The 27,159-nt window shown below is 40.3% G+C and overlaps 1 protein-coding gene across 2 annotated transcripts; it reads right to left on the bottom strand.

The window, feature by feature from the left end:
- Positions 1 to 1,622: 1,622 nt before the first annotated feature.
- Positions 1,623 to 14,039, bottom strand: LOC122737014 (parvalbumin beta-like). Of its 2 annotated transcripts, XM_043979422.1 has the most exons (6): positions 13,898 to 14,034; positions 13,095 to 13,157; positions 12,315 to 12,382; positions 9,915 to 10,047; positions 8,722 to 8,831; positions 1,623 to 1,941 (listed from the first exon to the last, which is right to left on the bottom strand). In XM_043979422.1, exons 3-6 carry the CDS (start codon positions 12,373 to 12,375, stop codon positions 1,916 to 1,918), a joined length of 330 nt encoding a protein of 109 aa, XP_043835357.1. In that variant the 5' UTR covers positions 12,376 to 12,382; positions 13,095 to 13,157; positions 13,898 to 14,034; the 3' UTR covers positions 1,623 to 1,915. The 2 variants fall into 2 exon arrangements, with proteins under 2 accessions (XP_043835357.1, XP_043835365.1); XM_043979430.1 differs by lacking the exon at positions 13,095 to 13,157 and having other exon boundaries at positions 13,898 to 14,039.
- Positions 14,040 to 27,159: the final 13,120 nt, after the last annotated feature.

Here is a 27,159-nt window from a genome sequence, read left to right as displayed (position 1 = left end):
CCTTGGGGCTATGAGCTAAAAGAACTGACTAGATCTTCCTTCCCATAGGGAAAAAAACACCTTATTAAGGACCAGAAGATGGCAGCAGAGAGCATGTCAGGAGAAAAAATCAAGGAGAAAGTATCCGAGAATCTCAATGGAGATACCCAGTCAAGAGTAGTCCAATGTAGACATCAACAGAGAGAATCAGTAGAAAACACAGTTCACAACCCAATAATATCATTAGAGGCTATCAATGGCACTGTGGAAAAACAAGCAATAGTGTTGGAGGAAGAGAAGGGTTCCAGTGGGAATGCCCTCTTAGGAGCTACATGTATTTTCTGACCATGCATATTGCTTACATATGTCCCTCTCCAACTGGTAACAACTTGTGAAAGATTGTGTCACTTATTTCATCATGTTATTTAATTAAATATTTTTGCTTTGAATTAGAGGTCCCTTGTTAGTCCATTAAAAGAAACATTGGGGAAGCTAGATGGTGTAGTGGATAAGGTACCAACCCTGCATTCAAGAGGACCTGAGTTCAAATTTGACCTCAGATACTTACTAGCTGTGTCACTTAACTCCTATTGCTTCAAAAAGAAAAAAGAAGGAAAAAAAAAAAGGAAGGAAAAAAGAGAAACATATTGATTGGTGATTGTTAACATTCATTTGGGTAGATCTAAGCCAGAATCAGGCCTTGCAAGATTGGAAGAAGCTAGGGGCCTAATGCCATTTATGACTTCGTCATACTTTGGAATTCTGTCAAAGGAAGAAGAAAATGAATAGCACAATGATGTTAAGAGTGGCTGCTAGGATCCCTGGGAAGGTAAGAAACACACAAGAGGAAACATTTGACAGGAAAAAAATACTTTGGTGAAGATTCTTCATAGACTCATAGGTTTAGAATTAGAAGGGACCTAAAAGGTCATGAAACACGGACAGTTGACTAGCAAAACTGATAGTTTGATTTTTATGAAGTTTTCATGTTGGAAAACTATTACTGGGGGCAGCTAGGTGGCACAGTGGATAAAGCACTGGCCCTGGATTCAGGAGGACCTGAGTTCAAATCCAGCCTCAGACACTTGACACTTACTAGCTGTGTGACCTTGGGCAAGTTACTTAACCCTCATTGCCTCACAAAAAACAAACAAAAAAATAGAAAAGGAAAACTATTACATAGAAAAATGGATATTGAATTAAGTCAGAACAATAACAGCCCTTGTTAATTTTTTTTTTTTTACAGGGCAATGGGGGTTAAGTGACTTGCCTGGGGTCACACAGCTAGTGTCAAGTGTCTGAGGCTGGATTTGAACTCAGGTACTCCTGAATCCAGGGCTGGTGCTTTATCCACTGTACCACCTAGCTGCCCCTCCCTTATGAATTTTTAAATGTTAAAGAGTAAACTCCTTTATACTTTGTAGGGTTTTTTTCTTTTCCAAATAAATGGGAGTGGGATGGGAAAGGCCAATGACATTTTTAGTGTTCTTCTTATCTCTGCATTGTATGGCTCAAGTAGAACCAAAAGTTTCCATCTTCAATCAAGAAAAAGCAAAAGGTTTTTGAGGTTAAAGATACCAATGCAATGACCTTAAAAGACAGGAGGCTGCAAGGGACGGAAGAGAAACAAGGGAGAGTGTCTTTCACAGATTTTTTTTTTATTGTTTGCTTTACCCTTATCCCAGCTACAGCTTCGACAGTGTGACTGGTCACAGTCACACTGCTGGCTGTGTCCCTATTAAGACACAACACCGCATGACCCAAACACCTGTACATTGCAAGATCTTGAAAACAATTGCATTTGTAAAATTAACATACGGCCATTTTACGAATGGCTTATGACAAATACAAAAATGTACCAAGATGTGCCAAGGAGGTGCTTACTGGAGGAAAAATCTGAAGTCAGTCCATATGTCGCCTTTTGGTCTAATGCCATTTATGACTTCGTCATACTTTGGAATTCTGTCAAAGGAAGAAGAAAATGAATAGCACAATGATGTTAAGAGTGGCTGCTAGGATCCCTGGGAAGGTAAGAAACACACAAGAGGAAACATTTGACAGGAAAAAAATACTTTGGTGAAGATTCTTCATAGACTCATAGGTTTAGAATTAGAAGGGACCTAAAAGGTCATGAAATCCATGGAATCCCATTCATTTTACAGGTTGCTGTTAAGCAATACAATAAAGTTATGGCATTTAATTTGGAAACTTTTTTTTTTTTTTGGCGGGGCTATGGGGGTTAAGTGACTTGCCCAGGGTCACACAGCTAGTAAGTGTCAAGTGTCTGAGGCCCGATGCTATTATCCACTGTGCTACCTAGCTGCCCCAGTTATGGCATTTAAACAGCAGTTTGAAAATAATAGTAATGGGGGCAGCTAGGTGGTGCAGTGGATAATAGCACCAGCCCTGGATTCAGGAGGACCTGAGTTCAAATCCGGCCTCAGACACTTGACACAAGCTGTGTGACCCTGGGCAAGTCACTTAACCCTCATTGCCCCGCAAAAAAAAAAAATCATAATAGTAATAATAGCTAGCATTTATATAATACTTTACTGATATTCTCATTTTTTTCCCCTCAGAACACCTCTGGGAGGATATAAGTGCTATTCTTATCAACCCCATTTTACAAATGAGGAAACTGAGGCAGACAAAAGTGAAGAGATTTATCAAAGGTCAAACAACTAGTAAGTGTCTGAAGCTGGATTTTAATTTAGGTCTTCCTGGCTCCAGGTCCAATGGTTCTATCGTACCTAGGTGCCTCAGGATAAAGCTTTCACTCTGTTCAATGGGAATTTTTCTTATATAGATTATATAATCAGGTTCTTAGGGTTCCCAGTTAAATGTAAATAATGTACCTTTTTTTTCTCCAGAACTACTTTATACTCATGGTATTCAGCAAGATGACTAACATCAGGTCAGCTCTTCTCTCTGTGCATGACCAGTTTTAAGAAATTCCCAAGCAAAGCTAAGCAGTCTTTAAATCTCCTCGAAGGGCTTAAGAAGCTCAGGCTTTCAAAATATGGCAAAAAGGACCATGTAAACTGTATTACTTACAGTAGCCAAACACTTTAGAAGAAGTACATGGGGTAGGGGGTAGCTGGGTGGCACAGTGGATAAATCACTGGCTCTGCATTCAGGAGGACCTGAGTTCAAATCTGGCCTCAGACACTTGATACTTATTAGCTGTGTGACCCTGGGTAAGTCACTTAACCCTCATTGCCCCGCAAAAAAGAAAAGAAAAAGTACATGTGGGATCCCAAGTTTGAAGCTGAAGTCAATGGCTTTGCTAATAGCATTTTGAAGTGGGGGGAGCCCCCTGTGTTTATCATCACAGAAAATTGCTTTGGCACAGGGAACAAGATTGTACAGGTTAGAATCAGGATTGTAGAATGTTAAGCAACTTGCTCAGGGTAACACAGTCTTCTTGGTACAGATACTAGAGTGGTTTGGCCATTTCCTTCTCGAGATCATTTGACAGGTGAGGAAACAATCAAACACGGTGAAGTGACTTGCCCAAGGTCACACAGCTAGTACCTGTTTGAAGCCAGATTTGAATTTAGGAGGATGAGTGTTCCTGAGTTCGAGCCAGGCACTCTCTTCACTGCACCAACTAGCTGTATTGTAAAATGTTAGAGCTAGAAGAAAACCCCCAAGATCCCCTTGTCCAACCATCTCACTTTATAGATGAGGGTAATGAGGCACAGAGACCTACCCAAGATAGAAGAGTCAGTCAGTTAGAGCGTAGAGACTACAACCCCACTTCTCATTTGCCACAGGCCAGGACTTGTTCCACATGCCAACAAGATAAAACTGAAGCCAGCTGAGTTTTATATAATTCAACACCCTATTTGGAGCTAATATATTAGAGACACAAGAGTTGCTTCTAAAGCACATTCCCCATAGCAGCATAACCCTCTCCCCTCAAAGTCTGGCTAAGATTAGCATATGTGTTGGACTGCGTTGACACCTGTCCCAGTTTAGCTGGGACAAACACAGTTTTTAGCTGCATCACCCCCAGCACATTCTGTTGGGTGCCCTACTTTCTTCCTAGTAAAGGTTGGGGAGAAATTTCCCAGCCTGTCCACTTCTTGCCTCTTCTTTCTTATAATGTCTTCCCAGTTTATGATTTATCCACCATCCCCTGGAAAGGGAATAGATGTGGAGTGGGGAAGGGCAGACTGGGGTAATGAGGCCACTACTAATTCAACCTCTATTAAAGGAAAGTTATGATGTAGTGAAAAGGACATTGAGCTGGAAGCCTTTGGACTTTGGACTCCAATCTGAGCTATGCCTAGATTCTTTGTTTGGTTGTTTTGGGGGTTTTTTTTGGTTACATTTTAAGTTCCAAACTGTCTAGATTATTAATCTAGGCAAATCATCTATCTTTTAAGTGCCTCTGTTTCTCCAGCTACACTAGGAGAGTATTAGAATAAAATACAGAATCCTTTTGAAAAAAATATTGTTTAATATCCCTCCCTTCTTTGTAGGGGCTGGGGTGGGGGGAGAGGGGAAGGAAACCATACATGTGGCATAGTATATATGATGTCAGACCTTTTTTTTTTTTTTTTTTAGTGAGGCAATTGGGGTTAAGTGACTTGCCCAAGGTGACACAGCTAGTAAGTGTTAAGTGTTTGAGGCCAGATTTGAACTCAGGTACTCCTGACTCCAGGGCTGGTGCTCTATCCACTGTGCCACCTAGCTGCCCCGTCAGACCTTTTTTAATGTATTGATCAGCTTTGTTGAATTTTTTCTCTTTTCCCTTTTTTTTACAGGGCAATGAGGGTTAAATGACTTGCCTAGGGTCACACAGCTAGTAAATGTCAAGTGTCTGAGGTCGGATTTGAATTCAGGTCCTCCTGAATCCAGGGCTGGTGTTTTATTCACTTCGCTACCTCGCTGCCCCATCTCTTTATCTTTTTTAAAAAACCTTTTTATAAGGAATGGCTTTCTAGGAAGGGCAAAGTAGAGAGAGATGGGGGAGGGTCTAAATTATGTGAAATAAAAGATATCAATAAAAATCTATTAAAGGAAAAAATATTTTGCTACAAACCAGATACCTTGGGCTCTATTCTGACCTATGCCCTTATGAGAATCTAAGCAAACTGTTGATTCCCTGAGGGCCTCTGGGTCTCCAACTATCCTAGGAAAATATGAAAATAAAATGTGAATATACTTTAAAAAATGGTGTCTTCTTTGCAGGGAGTGGGAGACTATGTGTAAGGACTATTGCATATACTGTCAGACATGGTTGATGTGTTGGTTGGTTTTGCCAAACTGCTTTCTTTCTCATTCTTTTTTTGATCTTTGTTACAAGGGGCAACTTGTTGAGTAGAAGAGGGGGGAGACATATTCAGACATGAAGGTAATTTGTTTTTTTTGTTTTTGTTGTTGTTGGGTTTTTTGGTGAGGGAATTGGGGTTAAGTGACTTGCCCAGGGTCACACAGCTAGTAAGTGTTAAGCGTCTGAGGCTGGATTTGAACTCAGGTACTCCTGAATCCAGTGCTGGTGCTTTATCCACTGTGCCACATAGCTGCCCCGAGACATGAAGGTAATTTAAAAACAAAAGATAAAATTAAGTTTAAAAAAGTTTTTTAAAAAATAAGGCATCATCATAAATTTAGCATTATCTCCAGGAAAATATTATCATTATCATTATCAATAGGAAAATTGAACATTACTGCTTTCTACTACCCAGGAATTCTTTTTTTTTTTTTTAGTGAGGCAATTGGGGTTAAGTGACTTGCCCAGGGTCACACAGCTAGTAAGTGTTAAGTGTCTGAGGCCAGATTTGAACTCAGGTACTCCTGACTCCAGGGCCAGTGCTCTATCCAGGAAATTTTTTTTTAAACTATTCCATTTCTTTAAAAAAACGCAAACTATTTCTGTAGACCATGGACAGGTATATATTAATATTGTTATTGTTGTTGTTCAGTAGTTTGTTCTTGGCCAAGATACTGGAGTGGTTTGCCATTTCATTCTCTAGAGTGTCTCCATTTTACAGATGAGGAGATAAGGCAAAATAGGGGTTAAGTGACTTGCCTGGAGTCACACAGCTAGTAAGTATGTGAGGCCAAATTTGAACTCAGAACTTCTTGACTCCAGGCCTGGTGCTCTATCCATTGTACCACCTAGCTGTCCTAGAAATTCATATGGATACATATCAATATAGCATTTACTATGCTACCATAATTCAATTAAAGTACTCGTGTTGAAAAGAAACAAACAATTCAAGGATTCATGAAGGATTCTTTTCCCTTGAGCTTTATCCACTAGCCTTAAAGAATATTATGCTTTACTGAATGAAACCATTGTAGCACAAATCTCTAACTTCTTTTTGAACAATCAGTCCTTTAGCCCATTCTCAGACTTTTCCAACTCCCATCTTTTTCTCCACCTCTTACAAAGTGTGATAGCCCAGAATCTCTAATCTTGCCTAGAGTCTTCTAACCAAGATTCAAGGGCAGCTGGCAGGAAGGAAGAAAGGAGAGAGGGAGGGAGGGAGGGAGGAAGGGGAAGGGACAGATAGAAGGAAGATGGGAGGAAAGAAAAGAGGGAGGGAAGAAAGGAGGGAAAGGGGGAAAAGTGGGAAGGAAGGAAGGAAAGAGGGAAGGAAAGGAGAGGAAGAAAGAGAGAAAGGAAGAGAAGAAGGAGGGAAGGAAAGAAGGAAGGGAAGGAAGGGGGAAAGGGAGGAAAAGAGGAAATAAGCATTTAGTAAGCACCTACTATTCATTCATTTATTTATTTGTTTGTTTATTTAGTGAGGCAATTGGGGTTAAGCGACTTGCCCAGGGTCACACAGCTAGTAAGTGTTAAGTGTCTGAGGCCTGATTTGAACTCAAGTACTCCTGACTCCAGGGCCAGTGCTCTATCCACTGTGCCACCTAGTTGCCCCAGCACCTACTATTTAAAAAAAAAATTTTTTTTTAAGTAATAAACATTTTTATTTATAGTTTTAGTCTCCATTTTTTATCCCTCCCTGAGGCAGTAAGCAATCAGATAAGGAGCACCTACTATTTGTGCTTAAATGTGCACTGGGCTCATTTTTTCCCTCATAGCAACCCTGGAAGATAAATGCTATTATCATCATTCTATGATTGAGGAAATTGAAATAGACTAGAGGTTAAGTGACTGGCCCAGTTTCACAAAGGTAGTAAGTGCCTGAGGATACGTTTGAACTCAGATCTTCCTGGCTTCAGGCCCAGCACTCTGTTTAGTGAACCACCTAGCTGCCCCTAGTGCTAATAAAGGATTGGTGATCTGCATAACCATGAGATGAACATATATCAATATTTCATAGAATTATAGCATTGGTTAGCTGGAATGAATCTGAGAGATGATGTAGTCTATGACCTTAATTTTCCAGATTAGGGATCTGAGGAGCAGAGAGCCTATGAACTTGTCAAAAGTCCCACAGTTGTTCAGTGACAAGATACAACATGTAGATATTCTGAATTTTGGTCCAGTGCATGAGGATTTTATCCATACAAGTCATCATTGGTACCTAGGATTACTTGACGGTCATCAGGACCACAAGTATGGATGGCAAGTCTTGCATTCTTAGTTTCCATATGGAGATTCTAGTAGTCTGGGGTGGGAGAGAAAAAGAAGCAAGTCTTGGGAGACAAGGGCTTCACCCATTTATCTCCTTTTTGCCATCTGAAAAATGGTTGTTGATTCTTCCTTTCCCTACTTGCCATTCCTGCTTCCTAAGACTTGTTATAGATGAATGAGGAGGTCACAAATGTAGAATGCACTGGATTTCTCCGGGTACTGCACTGTATTGTAAGTACAAAGTGATACTTTTAGTGGTCTTTGGACTGATAGGGTAGCCCCAAATGCTTGGTCTTTTCTATTCCCTGACATGATCTGGTATATCAGTCTGACCAATTATAATGGATCCACAAGAAATTAAGGGAAGGGAGGACTTAAAAGAAATCTGTGGGCAAGTAGGATTTCTAATAATAAGAATAGCTAATATATAGTGGGGCTATATATGCTAGTTGGCACAGTGGATAGAATGCAGGGTCTGAAGTCAGGAAGACCTGAATTCAAATCTGCCCTTTAATACTTACTAGCTTTATGACCCTGGGCAAGTCACTTCACCCTGTTTGCTTCAGTTTCCTCATCTGTCAAATGAGCTGGAGAAGGAAATGGCAAGGCACTCTAGTATCTTTCCCAAGAAAGCCCCAAATGGGGTCATTAAGAGGCAGACATGACAGAAAATGACTGAACAATATATAAGTATATAGTGCTTTAAGGTTTCTAAAGTATTTTTTAAATATGATCTCATTTTAACCTTGAAACAATCCCAAGAGGTAGAGGCTGTCATTATCCCCATTTAAAATATTACAAAGCCGAAGCAGAGGTTAAATGACCTGCCCAGGATCACACCAATAGTAAGTATCAGAAGCTGATTTTGAATTCAGGTTTTCCTTTCTCCAAGTGTATTGCTATATCCTCTCTACCACCTAGCCATAGTAATAAAGCTGACTTTATTTATATAAAGATTTTTTAAGAATACAAACCATAGTGCTAACACTATGCATTTTAATATGGATATCACCGTGGACTTCATAAGTATGGAAAAGGCAGAAAAAATTGTCTTTTTATAATGTTGTTGTTGTTTAGTTATTTTAATTGTAATCAAAGGGGGCAGAGCATGAATCTATAGTTCAGTGTCTGAGATCACTCATATGTCTTACATAGGCTAGCTTCTAGAGAACCCCTTTGGAAAAACTCACCATCGACTCCAATTTTGCCATCACCGTCAGAATCTCCAGCTGTGAGAAATATCTTGGTCTCATCAGGTGTCAGAGCTCGGGCATCGGGAGCAAAGTTCTGCAGGAAGTTCCTGGGTCAATAAGTGGTCGTGTTATCTCATTTATTTCTTTTTCAGAGGGTCACATGTAATTTTTACTTGACTTTTTTTTTTTTTTTTAGTGAGGCAATTGGGGTTAAGTGACTTGCCCAGGGTCACACAGCTAGTAAGTGTTAAGTGTCTGAGGCCAAATTTGAACTCAGGTCCTCCTGACTCCAGGGCCAGTGCTCTATCCACTGCGCCACCTAGCTGCCCCCACATGTAATTTTTAAAAGAACACACTTAGGTCTGATCTTTATGGGCATGCAAACGTGGTCCTCTATACCCAATTTGGCCATTTTGGCGTGGCCTAATATTATTTCTTGGCAGACCATGCCAAAGCCGAAATACTGAAATAAGAGCCTACATTTTCCTAACAGTATCTAAATGTAAGCCTGCAACCTTCAGAGCAAACCCAGACAAATAAAAAAGCTAACAAAACCAAACCCCAAACCCTAGAAGGTGGCAAAGTATTGAGCAAATGAAAGACATTCTGTTCTGGGAGCACCAGATTGTATCCTTCTCAGGAATACTATTCAGAGGTCCTTAGCTTAGGGTAATAAGATCATAGTGATAGAGCTGGAAGAGATCTTAGAACAGGAGGGGTGAAGTTTTTTTGTGTCCTGAGCCTCTTGGGTGGTCTGGGGAAACCTCTGGAACTCTTCTCAGAAGAATGTTTTTAAGTGAATAAAATAAAATGCAAAGGATTATAAAGGAAAGCAAGTATTTTGAAATACAGTTAGCAAAATATTTTCTAAAAAGCAAATTTACAAAGCTTGTATTAAAACCCCCTGACTTAATTACTGTAACTGGAAAAAATAAAATAAATGTTTGTTACTGATAAAAAAAACAAACAAACAAACAACCCTGCCTTAGAGGTCATCTAGTCCTACCCTCTCATTTTATAGATGAGAATCCAAGGGGTTAAATGACTTGTCCAAAGTCACACAGCTAGTAAATAGCCAAGTCAGGATAACCCAGGTCATCTGACTCCAAATCCATTATTCTTCCCCACATGTATACTATGTATTTTACTTATATTTTCCACACTAATACAAGTAGCAAAGGCACCCTTACTGAAGCTCATCTTCTTCTATAAAACCACTTTTGTCCTGGTCAAGGATACTGAAAACTTTCTTGATCTGGTCAGGAGTCTTGCCAGATAAGCCAACCTTGGAGAAGAAGGTCTTGTAGTCAAAGCTGCCAGCAGCTGAAAGAAGCAGAGATCTTTGTGATTTTTAGCTTTTTAAAAAATAAAATTAGCCTAAAATTCAAGGCTGATAAGGTCAAAGATTGTCATCTGTTCTACTATTTTACAGATTCAGTTACTTTGCGACTAAATTTTACCAACAATGAAACTGAGGCAGGCAGAGGTTAAATGACTTACCCAGGGTCACACTGCTGGTAAATGCATGAGGTTTTTGTGTAAGCAAGGTTGGTGTTTTCATATTATTACTGGCATATATTTATTAAGAGGAAACAAGTTAGATTAGAGACTGTTTGTTTTATCTGATAGAGAAATGGAACCAGGAATACTTGGTTCAAGTCTCATCTCCAACACATACTGGCTGTATGACCCAGGGCACATCACTTAATCTCTTAGTACTCCAAGGAAACTCTCTAAGACTCTAAATTACAGAGCAGGTGTTGATCTGCATTTTCTTCACTGGGAGTTCCCTCTATAAATAAAATACATATGTGGTATATTAAAAAAAAACAACCCAACAACCAGAATATCACATAGGCAGCTAAAAAGATCCATGCATGGAAACAATGAGTTCCAGCCAAGTCCTTGATGGGCATCCCTGACTTATCAGGGACATTCATGATGTCTGTCATCTAAATATAGCCAGATGGTACCAAAAAGAAGCGCTTCATCGCATTAAAGTTCAGTGTTAGTGATTGAACAGTATGAGGTACCAAGGCAACAACCTGAGTTCTTTTTCTTACCAGCAGGACTACATCTGCTACAGTTCTCAAGTAGGTCTTCCCAAATGAGCTCAGTGGGTAGGGCACTCACTCAGTATTCAAGGCATAGCAGGGTTTATAAGCATATTCTTTGCTCTCTGAGTCAGTGAGAAAGTACATTGGAATGGCTTGGTCCTTCAAGCCGGGATAAAAAGATCTAGTTCTCCTGTCACTGACATATTACCTGGTCAGTTAACCTGTATTTCATTACCTTAGAGACTGTTTAGACCAATTTTCTCATGTTACAAAGGTGGAACCCAAAGCCTAGAGAATTCTAATTCAATCCAATCCAGTCCAATCCAACTCAATGAGATAATATTTGTAAAGCGCTCAGAACAGTACTTGGCACCTGGTAAGTACTTAATAAACAATTCGTTTCTCTTCTCAATTCACATAATTCAAAACAAAAATATATTAAGCACCTACTTACCTGTAAAACACTATGCACAAAGTCAAAAACAAAAACAACAACAACAAAAGGCCCAGATCTTATGCAGCTTCCCTTAAGAAAATACAAAATATATAGAAGGTCATTTCAGAGGGGAAGGAATTCTCATAATTGGGGAATCAAAAAAAAAAAATAGCTTGGGGCAGCTAGGTGGCGCAGTGGATAGAGCACTGGCCCTGAATTCAGGAGTACCTGAGTTCAAATCCAGCCTCAGACACTTGACACTTACTAGCTGTGTGACCCTGGGCAAGTCACTTAACCCCCATTGCCCCACAAAAACAAAAACAAAAAAAACCCAAACAAACAAACAAAAAAATAGTTTTATCTGAGAGGGGGCACCTAACCTGTGCTTTGAGGAAAGTCAGAGACCCTTAAATGCAGAAATGAGGACAGTATGGAGGGCTGCTTGGCTGTTGTTGTTTGTACTTTGTTCTCAAAGAGGACCATGACATCAAAGTGATGTCATGACTTTTAGTGAACTAGATTTAAGTGAGGGAGGACTGTGCAAGATTACCAGCCTCGCTCTCTCCTCCAGAGCCGTCTGTGTCCAGTGGCAAGATATACAGCAGGACAAGTGAATGTTTAGGTTTGGGTTTACTCAGCTTGCCCAGGCTCACACAGTCAGTAAATGTCTGAGGTAAAATTTGAACTCAGGTTCTCTTAACTCCAGGGCCAGTGCTCTATGTACTTCGCCACCCAGGAGGGCTGCTTGGACAAGGGCATCCAGACAAAAGATTGAGAAACAGCTACCAAGAGATTAAGAAGCAGCTAGTTTGATTGGAATGGAGAATGGGAGTAATAATGCCAAATAAAACAGATTAAATGACATGCCCCAGGTCACACAAGTTAATTTCACAGCTGGAGCTAGAACCCGGGAATCCTGGCTTAGAGTCTAGGAGCTCTTTCCACTGCTGTGCCTCAGTTTCCTTATCTCTAATATGAGGGATCGGGCCAGAGGGGATGGCCTCTCAGGCCCCTTCCAGTTCTGACTTCCTCCAATGCTATGACAGTTTTAAAAGGAAAAAGAGGCTGAAGGCTCAGGAACAGATTGGGCTCCTCACCTTTGCAGCTGGACAGAGCTGCTTCGATGTCCTTAGGGGAGAGGATATCTGTCATGCTCATCTTGGTGCTGGAAAGCAATAACTGAGAGTGAGTCACTTTGCCCTTGAAATCGTGTTCTTTCTCTTGTAGAGGTTCTAACAGAAACTTCCTGGCTGGGAACATTTCAAACAATTAACACTTAAAGGGGTCAAAAAGAGACATCTGCTGCCTGGGATCTGGGCAGTGAATGAGGAACCTCTTGCATTTTCCCCACCTGGGACTAAGGAATATAGAAGAATGAAACAATCAGAGTCCAGGAAATATGTTTTTGGGCAACAATCCTGTCCATCAGCCAGGGAAGCCTTAAAGTGACACTACTGAAAAAAGTATTTTGCAGTAACTAAACAGGAATGGAATTTAATTAAAAAATCGACTATTTAAAACAAAATCAAACAAGCCTTACCTACCACGCGGTGCTTGTCTTGATGATGGGTGAATGATGGGCTACAGCAGGGGTTCTTAACCTTTTTTTGTTTCATAGACCCCTCTAGCAGGTTGGTGGAGCCCATGAGCCCCGTCTCAGAATATTTTTTTAAATAATCGAAGCAAATGCTAAATTTCAGTTAGAAGTTAGTGAAAATAAAAATATAATTTTTCCCATCCAAGTTCACAGCCCCCTGAAATAAGGGGTCCTTGTGCACCAGGTTAAGAACCCCTTTTCTATAGCATTCTTAGGCAACCAAAGAAAGCCCCCCTCCCCGTATTTAAGAAAATAATCATCCATGGCTTGTCATACTTACTTTTCTTGGCTATCCTTTTAACTGGATGCAAACACACTCCGCCCTCTGACGAGGAAACTTTGCCTGGGAATGGGAGAGAGTATGCAAGGGAACCCCTTGTCCCTTTCCTCACTTCCCAAGGTGGGATAAGCCAAATCCAGTCCTTTCTTTAGAAAGCTGCCAGATCTCAGAGCCAATCTGGTCTTCTTGAGAACCCAGAAAAAAATTTGCCCAATGGAAAGTTTCGAGAACTTTCAAAGTACTCCACGTTTAGGTGGCAAACAGAGACTCTTTCGCGGACCCTGAGTCAAATAGCTCAAGGCATCCGGACCCACCAACAAGAAGCTGATCCCAAAGCCACTCACTTGGAAACAGCTACAGTCTTAATCTCCTACAGTCTCAGAAAACTTCCTAATGAAGAAACACGGTCACTCTTTTTCTCCCTCCAGACAGGGTTCTCCCCACTCCCTTCTTTTGCCCTCTCACGGGTCAGTGGGTCCAGAGGAGACATGGAAGACTAGCCACAGCCTATGCCGTCCTGGGTAAAGGCGCAGAGAGGGTAGGAGTTCTCTTAGGTGGTCCCAACACCTTTCCACCCAAACTCTTAGTGAGCTGGGAGTTAAGCTGCAACTCCACCACTTCTTTTTACTAGCTAGTCCCTGATGCCTTAGAGAGGTCACCCAGCAACGGCTGCTTTTAATCCTCTGCTTCTTTGTGCTGTGCTTAATATAAGAGATTATTTCCTTCAGTGTTTGGGGTTTATGCAAGCTTGTTTGGCGTTTGGGTCCTTTTTCCAAACCTGCAGAAGAATTTGTTCTACTTACCTTTTGGATGTTCTTGACTCTATAATAAAGAGGTGTTATGGGGAAGCAGAGAACTTTCCTTGCAGCTCCTGGAGCCCTGATGCCTGCTTATATACACATTAAGTTGTAGACCATATACAGATTTTCGGTCTGGGTATCAGGGATGGAGTTGACCGGTGTCAGATGAACTTGCCTAACTAATCATCTTGCACTATTTTTATCTCAAGAGAATACATATGATATTTGCAAATGAAACAAGATGAGTTGCTACAACTATGAAAAGGGTTTCACCAGATTGAATTTCTTATGATTTAAGCAGAAAGTTTTGACTTCCCCATAGGCTCAGGGCCAAGAAGAAAGACAGGTCTGTTGGGCTGGACCCCAGGACTGGAGAATCAGCTGAAACAAACTAGTCTTGCAATGAGGGAGACTTCATAAAATTTTTAGTGTGATAACTTGTTATTACCCCGAGTAGATAGTGTACAGGGAGGGGAAAAGTCAGGGAATAATCTCATCCTGCAATGTGCAATGTGTAATTTACTTGGAGGAAATGGATAGAGACAATCCATTGGTTGAAAAGAAAAAGAGGAAACCACTCTTAGATTCTCCTCTTCTTATTCTCTCTTCATGCCAGTTTAGAGAACATTTGACTTAACAGTTTGGGGCCATGAAAAGAGCTAGATTTAGACTCAGAGGACCTGAGTTTGAATCCCATCTCTGTCACCTACTACCTATGTAGTTACTTAACAACTCTGGGTGTCAGATTCTTCATCTGACATAAATTCTCATAAATTCAATATCATAAATTCTCATAAATTCAATATCATAAAGCAGCACAGGCGATAGAGTGCTGGGCCTGAATTGGGAGGACCTGAGTGCAAATCTGGTGTCAGACACTTACTAGCTATATGACCCTGGACAAGTCACTTAACCCTGTTGGCTTCGATTTCCTCATTTGCAAAATGAGCTGGTGAAGGAAATGGCAAAATCACTCTAGTATCTTTGCCAAGAAAACCTCAAATAGGGTCATGAAGAGTTGGACAACACTAAATATGACTGAACAGCAGCAAAATAAGGGAGGACAGGACTACATGGCTTCTAAAGTCCCTTCTAGCTGCAGATCTCTGACCCTATGCCTATCCCATCTCCCAGTACCCAAAGTCTAAAAAGGAAGGGGATGAGAGATCCCATGAACTCCTTCCTGTCTAAGTGAAACCTTGATCTTAAAGTATGAAGGGGTTCTTCTGTCCAATTTTCCATTTCTTTTCTTTCTTTTTTTGGGGGTGAGGCAATTGGGGTTAAGTGACTTGCCCAGGGTCACACAGCTAGTAAGTGTCAAGTGTCTGAGGCCGGATTTGAACTCAGGTCCTCCTGACTCCAGGGCCAGTGCTCTATCCACTGCGCCACCTAGCTGCCCCCTCCATTTATTTTCAATGCTATGGCTTGTCAACCAGATCAAATAGGCCAGAGCCAAACAGCAGGCTAGAGACAAGAGAGTCAAAAGCAAACAGAAGTTTAATTTCAAAGTGAGGGAAATGGCTTGCAAGCAGGGAGGGATCTAGATACATGTGCTGGGAACCCGCACCTAATAGGGGGAGCCATCTTAGTGTGGTCAAACCTTGATTTATATAATTGTGGCTACACAAAGAGTCAAAAAGTGGTGAGGCACAACAACGAGAATGAGGCAAGGTTATCTAGTGACAAAAAGTCTGTTCATAGCAGGGCTTCATGTCTGGGCCTGTTGGTGCTTGCTCAAGCTCAGGGACCATCAGTTCTGTGATTTAGCTGCAGCAGAGTTCATCCAGAGAGTGAGCGCAAAGGATTGTTGTTATGCCAAGCTTAGGGTACAGCTTGCTTGCTGGGTCTTAGCTCTGGAAAATAGAGGGCCTCCTAATAGTATCTTTTGTTTGTTTGTTTGTTTTTGGGTGAGGCAATTGGGGCTAAGTGACTTGCCCAGGGTCACATAGCTAGTAAGTGTCAAGTATCTGAGGCTGAATTTGAACTTAGGTCTTCCTGACTCCAGGGCTGGTGCTCTATCCACTGCGGCACCTAGCTGCCCCCTTCTAATAGTATCTTGACATTTCTCCCTTTTGGTCAAAGGCAAGGGGTCTGAAAGCACCCCATCTTTTCTGGCCAATAAAGATGAGGCAGGTATAAGCCAAGATGCTGAGAAAAGCTAGTTGGGCCAAGACGAGATGTTGAGTTGAATAGGTCTTGTCTAGCCATTGTTTCCTTACAAGCAAAAAAGAAAGGAAGGCCGGGAATGTAGAGGGAGAAGAAAATGCCAACAAAAGCTTGCCTTGGTGGCTGGGCACATGACTAAAGGGAAGAGGAAAAAAAATTAGGAAAGTATACCAAGACCTCATCTGAAATCTTGGGACAGCTGTCTCATCTGGGTATTGGCTGCTTCTGGGTTTGTACTAGAAGAACCTTGAGGTCTCCAGAGGGTTCTGCTATCCATTCAGGATCAGAGACTTTCTTCAGATGATCCAGGAGGACACATTTACAAGTTTGGCAGCTCTTGGAGTAATCAGAAGGACCTGGTAAGGGCCCTTAGAAGCAATGATTTATTGACAATTGTGAGAAAACTCCTTGTATCAATCTTTGGATCTGAGTTTCTCATCAGTATAGCCTAGGTCCTTTGGTTAAAGATCTCTAAACAGCACGTAGACATAATCCAGTTTCTTAGCCATGCAGGGCTAGGTTCAAACAATACAATAAGGTTTCTCACAAATTCAATATCATAATTACATTAAGTAAGGTCACATTAATGTCACATTACAGTTCAAACTACTTAGAGTGCTCACAATGGACTAATTTTGAGAAGGGAGATTTACATGTCACCAAGGTAACCAAGAAAACTTAAACATAAACATGACTAACATCAAGTCTCCTGTTCTCTAGTGACCCGTTCTCAATGTCCATTTAACCAGCACATTCTCAGTCTCAGATGTCCCTTGTAGTTATCTGGTCCTTACATATCTTTTCTTGGACAATAGGTTTTATTCACAGAAAGCTCTGAAAAGGGCTCAGCTTCTTTGGTTCCAAATCTAGAGGTTTCCTAGATAATCCTGCTAGTAACAAGACAATATAATTTAGTAAATTTGGTTCTCAAATCTTAAAACTTCAGAAAATTCCAGTTTATATACCATTTACTGTTTCTATCTTTACCTAAATCCTGTACCTGATAGAAGACTCTTTTAAAAATTGATGAGGTATGTGTGTATAGATATATAGATATATAGATATATATCTATATATCTATATGTATATAGATATATAGATATAACCTATATCAGATTACCTGCTGTCTAGAGGAGGGAGGAGGGAGGGGAGGGAGGGAGAAAAATCTGAAATTGTAAAGCTTGTATAAACAAAAGTTGAGAACTATCTTTACATGTAACGGAAAAAATAAAATACCTTATATGTAAAAAAAAAAAATTGATGAGGAAAATAAAATTGATGAGGGTCCAACCATAAAGTGAGTTCTTCTGCCTTTTAAAATTCAGACAGATATTTTTAAAATAGGAAAATAATTTCACTTTCTTTACTATTATCAATACAATTTATGTGTAAAATCCAATTAATCCTTAATGAATAAATCCTTAATGCAATTTTGAGAACTTATTACTAAAACATACTCAAAGCCTGAATTTTCATGACAGATAAATTTAGAAGCCATATACATCTGTATATGGTTTTTACAGAAAACAGTCTAAGCCTATTGTTCTTCTCAAAATTTACTATTGCATTTATTTAGAAAACTTTTTACATTACATCTTTATCTTATTACTTTGTCCAATACTTACTACTTTGTCTAATCCCTATATTATAATTTGACCACAAATATAGGTTAAAATTGTAAGATGTTCATATTTGCATTCTATTATAATAACTCAGAGATGTTCCAGTATCAATTTATTATTTAATAGATTCAGTATTGTACCTTCAAACTTCTTTATTATGGAAATTTTACATAAAAGGAAAAAGAGGGGCAAAATTATAACAATATAACAGAAGGGAAAATTCCCTTAGTTCTGTTTGATTCCAGGCCTGAGTCATATCTGACAGCCAATTATATAGTCACAGAGTGTTATAAGCAAGGCTCAGGATTAACCAGGTGGGAAATTTCCTTTTTAGAAAGGAAATAACACAATGGGAAAATAAAGTCATAAGGATCCTACCTTAGGCCATGTCAAAGTTGTCCCCAAAACTTTTCCCATGCATAAACATTCATCTTTAGCAGTTCCCAGACTGCAGCACACCCCTTTTCTACTATTGGCTTCATGACAATTCAGACAACTATTCTCATAATCAAAGCTCAAAATAATAGTAAATTACAGTCCCAGGGACTTTTATACTAAATGGCAAAATTTCACTAACCACAACTTAAGGCTTGAACATCTTTCCTGATGTCTCCCTAACAGTTAACATTTCATTTATCCTTTACTTATAAATTAGTTCTGGGGCTTCAGACATAAAGCAAAATACCTGATAGTTGACTCATCTTTAAACCACCCTATACACTGTCATAATAGCCAAGATTTCCCAAGAAATGAAATGAAAATTTGCTATCATAGTAAACTTATTGCTATCTGCTTTATAACAAAATATACCGCATTAAATATTTAGTTTTCAAATATCTTTTTATCACATCCTTTTAAAAGCCCAATTCACGTGTAATAGCATCCAGATTAAAAAGTTGCTTCATCTAACAGCATCATGTAACTTCAGATGACATCAGTTGCATTTCCAAATTATCCCATATAAAAATCATGAATCTTATTACCTTTCGCATTTCAAACCCATTTTAGAGTTATCAGGCATGTAACAATTACATTCAATTAAAGAAATAATAATAACAGTGCTTAGTGTAGCCTAGTTACTGTGTTAAGCACTCTACAATCATTTTATTATTTTGATCTTTACAACAACCCTGGGAAAGTGGGTAGCATTATTATTTTTCTCTTTACAGATCAGGAAACTAGGGCAAAGAAAGGTGATAACTTGCCTAAGATTACAGAACTAATAACTTTCTACAACCAGAATGGAATTCAAGTTTCCCTACATTTTTCTCAGCATTATTTTCAACACCTGTATTTGGGAATCTGATTTGAGATGAGAGGGATTAACAGGATAAAAGGGAGAGGGTCTCTGACCAGGGGGAGTCACGAGGGATCTCTGGTTTAAACAATTGTTCAAGGAAGGTGGCTTTATAAGGTGCAAACCATTTACCTATTTTCTTTCCCCTTCACTCTGGGATTACTTCCAAACTTGTTGCCTTTCTTCATTGCCCTAAAACAATGAAGCTACTAATCTTGCCATTTATTATTATTATTTTTTTTTTGCAGGGCAATGAGCATTAAGTAACTTGCCCAGAGTCACACCTAGTAAGTGTCAAGTGTCTGAGGCTGGAATTGAACTCAGGTACTCCCAAATCCAGGGCCGGTGCTTTACCACTGCACCATCTAGCTGCCCCCCCTTTTTTGCCATTTATTTTAAAAACTTTTATATAATTTAATCCTTATTTTTCCTTAAAACAAATTCTACAGAGTGGTACCCTGAAATTTACTAAGATATTTCAGAAGGGAGTGAGTTCCTGAAGTTGCCCAAAGTCTCTGAAGTTCTCCTCTGCAGTCTTTAAAAGATTAATCTCCAAACCTCCATAATCTAAGATATTTTTAGCAGTTCTACAAATTTTGATTATCTGTCTTTATTTCTCTTTTTCCAACACAGCCAAAGTTTAAATAACAGAAAAAAGTGTCTTATAGGTTTTTTTTCTTTTTTTCCTGTCTTATAACCTAATCTCCCGAGGAAAGCCTAAAGCAGGAGTTAGTCCTGCTTACTGGGACAATTGTTTCAAGTATTAAAGTTCATTAATCTTTCCCAGTGTTCTAAACTCTTTGGCTACAGCCCTTAGAAGTTTTTCTGGCTGGTTGAATTTTAAATCTTTCAAGGTAACAGAATCTACATATACATTTTACATGACACAGACATTTTACATTTTGCAAAGACACACAGACAAAACAGAGGATGGACTGGAATGGGGAGAGGCTTGTAGTAGAGAACACCAACCAGCAGGCTATTGCAGCTGTCCAGGGATGAGATGATGAGGGCCTATGCCAGGGTAACAGCAGGATCAGAGAAGAGAAGGGGGTATATGCAAGAGAAAGTGAAGAGACAAGGATGACACCTAGGTAGGCAAGCCTGGGTGTCTGGGGAGATGGTGGTACCCTCAACTGTAATAGGAAAGTTAGGAAGAGGGGAGAATTAGGGGAGGAATAATAAGTTTGGTCTTAGATATGTTGAGTTTAAGATGCATCTGGAATATGCAGTTTGAGATGTTCAATAAGCTGGGGAAGATGCAAGTCTGTAGATTAGCAGGGAGTTTTGCTCTGGATAACTAGATTTGAAAATCATTAGAGTAGAGATGATATTTGACTCCACAGGAACTGATGAGATCACCAAGAGAAGAAGGACCCGGGACAGAGCCCTGTGCTACATCCACAGTTAGTCAGCATGACATGGATGAAGATCCAGAAAAAGATCTGAGGAGGAGAACCAGGAGAGAGTGGTGTCACAAAAACCTAGAGAGATGAGACTATCAAAGAGAAAAGGGTGAGCAGCAGTGCCAAAGGCTACAGAGAGGTCAAGAAGGATGAGGAATGAGAAGAGATGAGAAAAAATGAGGGGGAAAAACCTGGATTTGGCAATTAAGAGATCATGAGTAATTTTGGAGAGAGGTTTGGTTGAATAATAAAGTTGGAGTCAGAGTAGAGAGAGCGAGAGAAGTGGTGGCATTATTGTAATGGCCTTCTCAAGTTAGCTGCAAAAGGCAGAAGAGACACCGGACAAAAGCTAACAGAAATAGGAGCAGCTAGGTGGTGCAGTGGATAAAGCACTGGCCCTGGATTCAGGAGGACCTGAGTTCAAATCAGGCCTCAGACACTTGGCACTTACTAGCTGTGTGATCCTGGGCAAATCACTTAACCCCCATTGCCCTGCAAAAAAAAGTTAACAGAAATGGATGGATCAAGTAAGGGGTTTCTGAAAGATGGGGGAGACACGAGTGTATTTATAGACACTAGGGAAATAGCCAGTAAACATTGAGATATGGAGGATCATTAAGAGAATCTTTACAGGACAGCTGGCAGAAGTAGGAGAGCTAAGCCCAGGTGTCAATTTCAGTGTGCAATCAGATAATCAAAACATGGAACTGTGTGTAGTTCAATTAAATTAAATACTTACAAATAAGTTAAACACTTATGTAGCACCTGGGCTACTAGAAAACTACCCCAGGTTTGAGATACCCACTCAAAACCATAGCCCATGAGCTATCCCTCTCACTCTGATGAGTTTATTTTTACCCACCAACTCATTAATTAGTTCATTGCAAAAGGCATTTAACTCTTTTCTCAAAGCCCTGTTTATAAGACTGTCCTCAATTGATTACTTAGTGCTCTACACCTGCAAGAGGGGCAGAGTTGGTGAGAACTTGGGGAAGAGAGATCTTTCCATCTTCCAGCTTTGAGAGGGAAAACATTTGGTTCCAGACTCTTCAGGTCTCTGAGGGGAGAAAAGGTCTCTGGAAAGAAGTTGACATGATTGAGACACTGGCTCCTCTACACTTTGGCTTCTTCTCAGGCTCTTTCTCTCCCTTCTGGGATCTGAAGAGAATGTGGAGCATTGTCTTCTCTCTCAAATCTGGAAGCAAAAAGACCAGGAACTCTTTTATCACAAGCTCTCACTTGATCTTGCCCCCCATGCAGCTGTGGAGCATTTAATACTGAGTCTAACAATTAGGAGAATCTTAAACAAATAAGCTTTGAGGTGAGGGTTATCAAAATGACCCAGAGTTCTGGGGCTATTGACTAAAATATACAACCTACCACATGCTCACCCATGGGAGTGAAGGTCTGGGGAGCTGAATCCTTGCATATCTGTGAGTAGCAAACCACCCAACTTGTGATTCTTGAGTAAATTCCTTCTTGGTACCTCAATCATTTCAACTTCCCAGAAACTTGAAGGGGTATATATCCCACCAAATGCCTGAGCTACTACTGCCTATGCTTGCCTGTGGGTCTGAGGGGCTGGAGCACCACATGCTTCCTTGTCTGAGTAATAAATTGACTGACTTGGCATTCTTGAGTGCTTGAGTTCCTTCATGGTACTTCAGCCATGATCCCACAGTTGACTTGTTGACTCTCTCACAAGTTAGCACACCTCTAGGTAAGAGTGAAAAGGGCATTGGCTTTGAAGCCAGAGGATCTAATTCACATCCTGCCTTTGTCACTCATTACCTTACTTAAGTAACTTAACCTCTCTGACCTCAGTTTCCTCATCTGTAAAGCAGAGGGATTAAACTAGATGACATATAAGCTCTAAATCTGTGATCCTAAGGGCTCACATGTAGAGAATGTGATAGTAACATCAATTGATAAGCATTTCTTAAGTACTTGCTATGTGTCTGACACTGTGCCTGAAGAGACATACTCCAAGTACTCGTGTGGTAAGGTAGGGGTACACATGGCCAGGACAACCCACACCTCTAAAGCTTCAAGCTGCCAGTGTCCTATATGATGCTTCTCTCCACTGGGTGTTGAGTTGGACATTTTTTCATTAGCCTTCACTCTTTTTTGGGGGGGGGGGCAATGAGGGTTAAGTGACTTGCCCAAGGTCACACAGCTAGTGAGTGTCAAGTGTCTGAGTCCAGATTTGAACTCGGGTCCTCCTGAATCCACTGCTGGTGCTCTATCCACTGTGCCACCTAGCTGCCCCAGCCTTCACTCTTATTCCATGTTCTGGTCTTATCACGCACACCTGGCAGCAACAAATTACTTTTGTTCTGCATTACCGTCAGCACCAATATCCCTGTTCTCTATACTTACTTTTTCCCCCCTCTCACCCCACCCCATATCCCCTTTAATAAATTATGCACAGGCACAGATTACCAGGGAAATAAAAGAAAGGGAGTGAAATATTACCTTTTACAACAGCAAAAAAGTTCCTGTACCTTCCTAATGCCTGTTAGCAGGGAAGGCAAGGTAGTAGAACTATCAAAGCACTTAGGACTTGTGGGTACTGTGACTGATTTTTAAAGAGGATGACTGTCATGTCCTTGTGTGTAAAGATATTCTGATTATTCTAACCCACTCATTGACTAACTAGCCTATATCTTGTGCTCAGAGCCCTCAGGAAAGACAGAGTGGTTGGTGCTGCTGCCCTCATTCCATCCGTGGACTCCACTTAAATAGAGATTTCTTCTTTTTGTAAAATTTTTTTAAAATGTAAAAAAAAAGTATTTTTTTAAATGGAGATTTCAAGGGGCCAGGGCAGTTATGTAGATTTGGTCACTCTTCTTGCACAAGCACTCCACATCCTGTGGCCAAACTCTCTGATGACCAGTTCACCCTCAATAAAATGATCAACTTTCTCTCACTGAAGAGAATAAGAGGTAGGCAGCCAGAGGGAGTCTGAAGTTATCTGGTCATTGATTGAGGACAGGATAGCAGCTCAGCCACCATTGTTGTCTGCTTCTCTGCCCCCTCCATTGAGTCCATGGGAATTTTCATTTGTGAACTCAGTCTTGGGATAGCAGGCCCTCTTAGCTCTTGGCAGAAAGAGTCTTAAACCTCTTCAGCTCTTTACTCTCCTTCCTCAGGACCTTCAGGAGACACCTGGTCTTCTTGATCAGTGAGTATTTTTTGTATAGGTCTTTCATTTGCAGTCATCTTCAGCTTACTCATTCATTGTACAGAACAGGCAGCTCCAAGAGTTCTAAGACCAGTGGATTCTGGACAGGGATCTCATGGCTGAGCCATGACAACTTCATCATGGGCCAAACAGTTCTTCTGTGGCCACTTCTCAGTGGTTCTCACTTCTGATGTAAAGGTTCCTTGAGCATTACCTTTAAATAGCCCCTATCTACATTGCCTACTATATGCAGCATACTGTGCTAGGCTCAGGAGGAGTTGCAATGTTTAGAGAGTACATGTTCCCTGCCCGAATGAAGTTTATAGCATGATCCAAATCTATACAAATCCAAAATTATACACAAGTACAAAAGTGGTACATTTCTATTCTGATCACAGAAGTCATGATGCTCAGGGAGGACTATTACATAAAAAAATGTACAGCAAGCTCATGGAGGTTACAGATAGATCTTGGAATCAGGTTTCACATCTAATCTGTCACTGACTGGTTTTAAGCATATGATTTGAATGTAGTGGTGTGTGTGTGTGTGTGTGTGTGTGTGTGTTTAAAAGGTACTGTGAAAGAGTGAAAAGAATTTAAGACATGATAACCTATATGAAATTGTTTACTGTCTCAGAGAAAACGGGAGGGGAGGGAGAGAATTTGGAACTCCAAATTTTTAAAAACGAATGTTAAAATTGTTTTTATATGCAATCAGGAAAAAATAAAATATTTTTTAAAAGAATTTAGGACATAGAGTCAAGTGATACTCAGATTCAGCTCTTCCTCAGATACTTACTAGCTCTGTCACCCTGGAGAAATCACTTACCTCTGTTTGCCTCAGTTTTGTCATCTGTTAAATGGGGATGTTAAACAATGACTTCTAAGATCCCTTCTAGCTTTACATTTATAATTCTCTGATGTTCTGATGATTCTCTTGGAGTCAGGAGAAACCTAGTTTCAAATCCTGCTTCTGATACTAGCTATATAATCTTTGGTAAATCATGCAATTGCCTTGAGCCTGATCTGTAAAAACTGGATGATGATAAAGTAGGAATTATTATTATTTTTATGGGGGGGGGCAATCCGGATTAAGTGACTTGCCCAGGGTCACACAGCTAGTAAGTGTCTGAGGGCAGATTTGAACTCAGGTCCTTCTTGACACCAAGGCCAATACTCTATCCACTGTGCCACCTAGCTTCCCCTAAAGTAGAAACTGTTGAACAAAACATATGCTACCTACTTCACAGGGTTACTGTTAGGGAAGTACTATGCAGCCCTCAAAGAGCTCTAGAAATATACCATGGACCAGGAGTCAGTAAACTACAACTCATGGGTCAAATCCAATCTGCAGCAGATTTGTATGGCTCTTGACCTATTAATGGTTTTAAAATACAATAAAAATGCTCTAGGCTAGTTTCCCCACATTTCAGTGTACTAGGAGAGGAGTAAAAGTGTTAGACATTGCTTCTGAGCTAGATGCTTATAAAGAGACATTATTCTCAAAAATTAGAATTGCAGATATAGTTTCATTTTCTTTACTGTCCCTAATTCACTAATGTCACACACCAGAATGTAGGAAATTAGGTCATGTGTATAGAGTGCCAAATATCTTACTGAAAACTGGAAAATTCAAGCATCTGCTAGGATAAAATGACACAGATAAAGTAAAACGTTGGTCTGCATGATGCCAAACATCTAGATAACTAGATCACTGGTTAAGTTTTTTCTTTTAATTTTCATGTGGTAACCTGGTATGTTTAGACAAATTTTTATGTTTGGAAACAATTTATCCCAAAGAAATTCTGATTATATTAACCTACTCATCAACTAACTAGTATTTATTGAGCATGGAAGTGGCATAATAAAGTGGAAAAGAACTCTTGTTTGGGAGTCAGATGCCCTGGCTTCAAATCCTAGTTTTTAGACTTATTATCTATGTGGTCTTGGGCAAGTCACTTAAATGAGGTGGTTGAATCAGGTGACCTCCAAGATGTCTTCCAGCTCTAAAGCTATGATTAAGTAATCTTATGACTTTTGATTTAACTTGTCAACAAAGAATTATTAAACTCTTAGTATATACCAAGGCACTGTGCTAGGGTAAGGATACAAAGGTGGAAAATTACATGATCCCTGACCTTAGGGAGCTTATAGTTAGGTGTGCCCATGTAAGAAATGGATGCCCACATGGATCACCTAAATGTAGAGAAGTGCATCTCACGGGCAACATGGATGGATGTATAGAGAATCTGGCCAGTCCTTTTCTAGGGGATACTGAAATTTCTACCTTGAAAAAGAGTAAAAGGCTGGGTGCTCACTCCTTCCCTTGCCTATCTCCAGGAGGGGTATCAAACTAGAATTATATCTATCTGCCCCATCAAATATTACTGGTCTAGGGATACAACTTGCAGAGTGGGGTAAAAAAGCTATTTCCTCTTAAAGGGGAAGGCAGCCCCAAGTTTATACTTGTCAGCTTAGGGGGGCAGCTAGGTGGTGAAGTGGATAAAGCACTGGCCTTGGATTCAGGAGGACCTGAGTTCAAATCTGGATTCAGATACTTGACACTTACTAGCTGTGTGACCCTGGGCAAGTCACTTAACCCTCATTGCCCCGCCCCCCCAAAAAACGCACACAAAAAACCCAAATATACTTGCCAGCTTAGCCTCTTCCCACAAAATGTTGATTTAAAATAAATTATTCAATGTCAATAAACATTTGTGGCAGCTAGGAGGCTCAGTGGATAGAGTACTGGGCCTAGAGTCAGGATGACCTGAGTGCAAATCTAGCCTCAGACACTTATTAGCCACATGATCCTGGGCAAGTCACTTAACTTCTGTTTGACTTAATTCACTGGAGAAAGAAATAGCAAGCCACTCCAGTATCTTTCCTAAGCAAACCCTAGGGACAGCATTAGTATGTTATGGTCCACAGGATCATGAAAAGTCGGACACAAATGTTCAAACAACAACAACAACACATTTATTAAGTTCCTACTGTTTGCCAGACACTGTAATAAGCACTAGGGATACAAAAAGAGGCAAAAAACGGTCCCTGCTCTCAAGAAATGTACAATCTAATTGGAGAGACAACATACAAACAAAAATATGCAAGACAAACTATATACAGGATAAATAGAAAATAATTAGCAGAAGCAAGGCAGTAGAATTCATATGGATTTGGGAAAAGCTTCCTGTGAAAGACAAGATTTTAGTTGGGCCTTAAAGAAAGCCAGGAAAGTCAGTAAATGGAATTGAGGAGGGAGAGTATTCCAGGCATGGGGGATAGCCAGAGAAAATGTCAGGACCTAAGAGATTAAGTGTCTTGTTCGTAGAACAGCCAGAAGTCCAGTGTCACTGAGTCAAAGCATGTGCTAGGGAGTAAGGTGTAAGAAGACCAAAAAGGTAGGAGAGGGCTAAGTTATGAAGGGCTTCAAATGCCAAGCAAGGCATTTTTTATTTGATTCTGGAAGCTACAGGGACCCAGTGGAGCTCAGGTCAAACTTCAGCTTTAGGAAAATCACTTTGGTGACTGACTGGAAGATCAATTGGGATAAGGAGAGACTTAAAGCAGACCCACCAACATGCTGTTGT

The sequence above is a fragment of the Dromiciops gliroides genome, chromosome 1 (genome assembly GCF_019393635.1).
Source record: "Dromiciops gliroides isolate mDroGli1 chromosome 1, mDroGli1.pri, whole genome shotgun sequence".
NCBI lineage: Eukaryota > Metazoa > Chordata > Mammalia > Microbiotheria > Microbiotheriidae > Dromiciops > Dromiciops gliroides.
This window is presented reverse-complemented; position numbering and strand designations above follow the sequence as displayed.

Bases quoted from the DNA above. Each gene is read 5' to 3' on its own strand.
- LOC122737014 (XM_043979430.1), bottom strand. From the start codon at position 12,375: ATGAGCATGACAGATATCCTCTCCCCTAAGGACATCGAAGCAGCTCTG. The intron at 10,048-12,314 runs GTGAGGAGCCCA...TGCTTCTTTCAG, and splicing joins AGCTCTGTCCAGCTGCAAAG to CTGCTGGCAGCTTTGACTAC. The intron at 1,942-8,721 runs GTGAGTTTTTCC...TTCCTTTGACAG, and splicing joins TGGCAAAATTGGAGTCGATG to AATTCCAAAGTATGACGAAG.